The sequence below is a fragment of the Miscanthus floridulus genome, unplaced genomic scaffold (genome assembly GCF_019320115.1).
Source record: "Miscanthus floridulus cultivar M001 unplaced genomic scaffold, ASM1932011v1 fs_551_1_2, whole genome shotgun sequence".
NCBI classification, from domain to species: domain Eukaryota; kingdom Viridiplantae; phylum Streptophyta; class Magnoliopsida; order Poales; family Poaceae; genus Miscanthus; species Miscanthus floridulus.
In genome coordinates, this window is record NW_027096927.1 from 1 (window position 1) to 5,450 (window position 5,450).

At 54.4% G+C, this 5,450-nt stretch overlaps 2 protein-coding genes across 2 annotated transcripts; one reads left to right on the forward strand and one right to left on the reverse strand.

Annotated features, from left to right (window-relative positions):
* The first annotated feature begins 532 nt into the window (after positions 1-532).
* LOC136532236 (WRKY transcription factor WRKY51-like) lies at positions 533-1,749 on the forward strand. The gene has a single exon (XM_066524839.1). It carries the CDS (start codon positions 678-680, stop codon positions 1,587-1,589), a length of 912 nt encoding a protein of 303 aa, XP_066380936.1. The 5' UTR covers positions 533-677; the 3' UTR covers positions 1,590-1,749.
* A 2,577-nt stretch (positions 1,750-4,326) lies between these two features.
* LOC136532232 (uncharacterized) lies at positions 4,327-4,662 on the reverse strand. Its single transcript, XM_066524836.1, has one exon. The coding sequence runs from the start codon at positions 4,660-4,662 to the stop codon at positions 4,327-4,329; it is 336 nt and encodes a 111-aa protein (XP_066380933.1).
* Positions 4,663-5,450: the final 788 nt, after the last annotated feature.

A 5,450-nucleotide genomic window follows, 5' to 3' on the forward strand; every position in this document is an offset into this window, starting at 1 on the left:
CCGATGCTCAACTAAAGAAAGTAAAACACAAACTTCATAATCACGGATTCGCAAAGTAACTTCCCGACTTTTGTTTATAGAGAAGTTCAGTGCACTTGCATGTAGTCATCCGCTTCCTAAATATCTATCGTTTTTATTTTTCGAGAATAACTTTAACTAAATATATATTAAAAAATATTAATATTTAAATATAGTTTTTAATAAATCTATTTAGAGATAAAAATATTGCACGTATTTTATGTAAATTGAGTTAAAGTTATCGACACGTAAATTGTGACGACGGACATTTTGAGACTGAAAGGAGTAGTCGGATACTGTAGTAACTATGTAACACAAGGTGGTGCCTGAGAAAAAGCCAAGATTGATATCTGAGTCAGAAGTTAGAACATGGTTGGGTGGAGAGAAAAAAAAAAAAGCGAGAAACAAGGCATTGACTTTGCACAGCCCCGTCGGGCAGCTCGTCGTCTAGTATTTGGTCCTCTCGATCAGCTCCTCCTCCCCATTTCCACCTATAAATCCCACCCCCCACCACCTGTTCCCACCTCACAATCCCACAAACCCAAGAAGCCACGAGAACAAGAAAGCAGCAGCACCACCGCGCGGATCTGACCTCCAACTCCAAGCAACGAGCCCCAAGGCCGGAAGGAGGCAGCAGGCAGCAGCAGAGCAGGCAAGCCATGGCGGTGGACCTGATGTCCTGCGGCGGCGGGGCCGGGGCGTACGAGCAGCTGGCGTTCCAGGAGGCGGCCGCGGCGGGGCTCCGCAGCCTGGAGCTGCTGGCTTCCTCGCTGTCGTCCCCGTGCGCCGCGGGGCAGCGGGCGGAGTCGCCGCCGCTCGGGCAGATCGCGGACCAGGCGGTGTCCCGGTTCCGCCGGGTCATCAATCTGCTGGACCGCACGGGGCACGCACGGTTCCGCCGCGAGCCCGCCGTCGCCGTCGCCGCGGTGGTGGAGCCGCAGCCGCCGCAGAAGAAGGCCCTGCTGACGCTGGACTTCACCAAGCCGGTTCCGGTTCCGGTCCCGGTCCCGGCGGCGGCGCCGGCCGTGTCCGGGACCTCGACCTCGTTCCTGTCGTCCGTGACCGCGGGCGGCGGCGAAGGGAGCGTGTCCAAGGGCTGCAGCCTCGCCGTGTCCTCCGGCAAGCCTCCCCTCCCGAAGCGCAAGCTCCCGTGCCCTTCCTCCACCGCCGCCGCCGCCGCTCCCCAGCAGGCGCAGCAGCACCAGCACCAGCACCAGCATCCCACGGAGTCCGCCGGCGCCGGCGGGCGTTGCCACTGCTCCAAGAAGAAGCGGAGCCGGCAGGGTGTGTCCCGGCGCACGGTGCGCGTGCCCGCGGCCGCGGCGCCGGGGTCCCACGTGCCGGCGTCGTCGGACATCCCCGGCGACGACTACTCGTGGCGCAAGTACGGGCAGAAGCCCATCAAGGGGTCCCCCTACCCGCGCGGCTACTACCGGTGCAGCAGCGCCAAGGGCTGCCCCGCGCGGAAGCACGTGGAGCGCGCCGCCGACGACCCGGCCATGCTCGTCGTCACCTACGAGGGCGACCACCGCCACGACGCCGCCGGCGCCGTCCGCTCCCGCGCGGCCTGAATGAAGATCGTTTGCTTGCCGTCGGGAGCAGCTGTAGTCAATCATCAGTACTAGTAGTAGTAGTCCGCTCTTGTTTGATTTGTTCTTTGGATTAATTAGTGGCAGATCTCTCAAGCTTTGCTTCTGTAAATAAAGAAATTAAGGAGCTTCTAAACTTGAATTCGCCATGAATTCTCTCCAAGCTTATTACAGATTTATATATATATATATTCTATAATTACTACGCGTGAATTTCTCAGGAATTAGTTATAATTGTAGGAATATGATCCACACCACAAAGTGAAATTTGAGTTGAGGGGGTGATTTGCTTTCAAGTGGTCGCCGCATAGCATCAGGTTCCCTTTGGAAGAAGACGAGAAGTCAAAGAAACGGACAGGGGATGGGCACGGCATCAATACGCGCTTTAAAGTATCGTGTCGGGCGGGGTGCGTGGGGGCCCGCCCATCACCAAAGCAGTCAAAAGCAGGCGATGAGCGGTCGCTTTCGCTTTCAGGGACGGACTTTATTTTACTACTACCGGCACGGCGGCACCGGGGTTGGGGTTGTGGTGTCCAAGAGTTGACCAAAGCTGGCTTTCTCCAGCCCCAGCGCCAGCAGAGCGCGTCGTGGAGACCGAGGGCGACGTCTGGGCCCACCTGTCGGACAGCGTATGGGCTCTTCCATGAACAACCTTTGTTCGACAGCGGCACGGCCATTTGTGGCACCTGGCTCGGTGCGTCCGGCTTTTCCACCCGTTGACTTTTCGAAATTGCTGTAGCTGCAAGTGCCCTGCCAGGTTCACACGAAATTACCGGACGTCTCCTTGTTCTCTTTTCAGTCGAACTACTTGACTTTAGTTAAATTTATATAAAAACATCATCAATTGTATGACATAAAATAGATATATTATAAAGATATATTCTATTATGAATGTACTAATACTTATTTTGTATAATAAATATTAATATATTTTTATAATTTTGGTGAAACTCAAAGCTGTTTAACTTGTTGCTATTCTACAATTGTATTGTTTTCTGGACAAAAGGTGCGTATTCTAGAGAAATTCATGTGTTGGGGGAAGTCTAGGATGGAACCTCAATCTACATGAGGAAGGAGGAGGGAAACATGTACATTCGTTTTGTGTTGGACGAGATGAGATGATCCAGATTACATATTCCTGACCATGACCTAATTTTATATTCATCCAAAAGAAAGAGTCAATTTTATACCGACGAGCTAAAGAAAATTAATTCTCTTAGTGTAAAACTCAAAAGCGACACCAAAATATCGGTAATTTTTAATAGACTTGGCTAACGCACTATCATGCGTGCGTTAAGCTAACGCACGGTCGTCTTCAACCTCGCACACCCTTCTTCATGCGCTCCCCTCCCCCTACTCCCTCCTCGCCAGTGGCCACGCTCTACTCCTCGCCCTCACCCCCGCTGCTGCCCTCTCCCGCCGATGCGGGCGACCTAGCGGCGGCCGCGGAGCTCCGCGAAACACTAGGGCACCTGTGGTGGCTACCTTCTCCCCCCTCTCGGTGGAGCTCTACCATGGCCATGGAGCTCTCTCACCCTGACCTAGCTCGGCCGCCTCCACCGCCACTAGGGCCCCTAAACCGCCCTCCAGCCATCCCCACCGCGAGGTCAGACTTTCTCCCCCGAACTCTTCTAAGCCCGTCGAAGTTGGCGAAGATGAGAGGGAGAGAGAGAGAGAGAGAGAGAGAGAGAGAAACTCATCAGTACCCTAACTCGTAGATCTAGGAGGAGGAGGAGGACATACCTCGTCGGCGCCACTAGATCTGCCCGAAGCCGTGTCATCATGGCCACCGACGCTGGGTTCTCCCAAAGCTGCGTCGTCCATGGCGCGGTGGGGCGCTATCGGTGTTTTGAGTAAACACCAACGAGTAAATTTCTAATATTACGTGTCTGGCTCAGATGATGTGCTAAAAGGACACGAGGTTTATACTGGCTCGGATGGTGTGCTAAAAGGAGACGAGGTTTATACCACATCCGGTGGGTGGCGCGGCGAACCAGCGTGCCGACCAGCGGCCGTATAGGTAGTAGGCAGCATAGTGACCGCGTGTCCGTCACTGTGGGCAATGTGAGTTCCCTAGAATGAAAAGTCGCAGGGACGGATCGTGTTGGGACGTGACCGCTCCCTCCACGGTGGTCCAATCGATACGGATGTGGTATTCATCGTAGAATCGGAGGAACTTCTTTCTAGTGAATTGTGTGCCGTTATTCGTGATGATGGAGTTCGGGACCCCAAAGCGAAGGACGAGATCGACCGAACCTCTATCCACTTTGTAAACTTGTCTACGGTGACAAGCAAGTGGGTATAGCCCTCGAGCGTTCTTTTGAGAGGTCTGACCAGATCGAGCCCCCAGACCACGAATGGCCATGTGAAGGGGATCGTCTTAAGTGCTTGGGCCGGTAGGGCAGTGTGTCTGCCAAGCATAGTACTAACACCCTTCGTAGGTGCGCACGATATGCTCAGCGTCGGCCACCGCGGGCGGCCAGTAGAAGCCCTGTCGGAACGTGTTTCCGACAAGGGTTCTAGGCATGGCATGATGACCGCAAACCCCACTGTGGATATCGCTCAGCAACCGCTTCCCCTGTTCGGTGCGGATGCAACGTTGTAGGATCTCGGTATGGCTTCACTTGTAGAGTTTGCCCTCAACAAGGACAAAGGACTTAGTGCGATGCACGAGCCGCCGAGCCTCTGTCTTGTCCATCGGCAGCGCCTCATGGAGGAGCTAGTCGATGTAAGGCGCCCTCCAGTCGACCAAAGGGTCGGGCTCTGTTTCTGGATCCTCGTCGAGCTCCATGACTTTGGGGTTGGATGGAGCTGATGGCTGGTTAGCTTCTGAGCTCAGGGCTAGCGGTTCGCCATCGGCTTGTTTCGGCTCCTCGTAGCGGACCGAGGGCTGGTGCTGATCACTAGCGAAGACGCCGGTCGGCATCGGCTCTCGGCCAGACACTGCTTTCACCAGCACATCGGCTGCCTCATTGAGACACCTCGGGATGTGGTTGAGTTCGAGGCCGTCGAACTTGTCTTCCAGCTGGCGGACTTCTTGGTAGTATGCAGCCATCTTGGCGTTGTGGTAGCTTGACTCCTTCATGAATGGGTTGATGACCAGCTGGGAGTCACCCTAGACATCGAGGCGTCGCATTCCAAGCTCGATGGTGATGCGCGGACCGTTGATGAGTGCCTCGTATTCGGCCACATTGTTGGAGGAGGGAAAATGGATGTGAACCATGTACCTCATGCGTACTCCATGAGGCGAAATAAAGACTAGCCCTGTGCTGGCGCCTCTCTTCATCAACGATCCATCGAAGTACATCGTTCAGTACTCCTGGTCGACGACTACTGGTGGCATTTGGACCTCGGTCCACTCCACAATGAACTTAGCCAGCACCTAGGACTTGATGGCCGTTCGGGAGGCATACGAAATATCCTGACCCATCAGCTTGAGCGCCCACTTTGCAATTCTTCCTATGGCGTTCTAGTTTTGGATGACCTCGCTGAGGGGGAAAGACATCACGATCATCAACGGATGTGACTCGAAGTAGTGGCATAGCTTTCTCTTGTTGATGAGGACGGCGTACAGGAGCTTCTGGATTTAGGGGTAGCGGGTCTTGGAATCAGACAAGACCTCGCTACTGAAGTACACAGGATGCTATACTTTGAGGGCATGGCCCTCTTCCTCTCGCTCCACTACTAGGGCGGTGCTGACCACTTGCATGGTGGCCGCAATGTAGAGCAGAAGCGATTCTCCGTCGGTCGATGGGACCAGGATCGGGGCCTTTGTCAGAAGCTGCTTGACCATGTCAAGTGCCTCCTAGGACTCGGACGTCCATTCAAAGTGGTCGGCCCTCT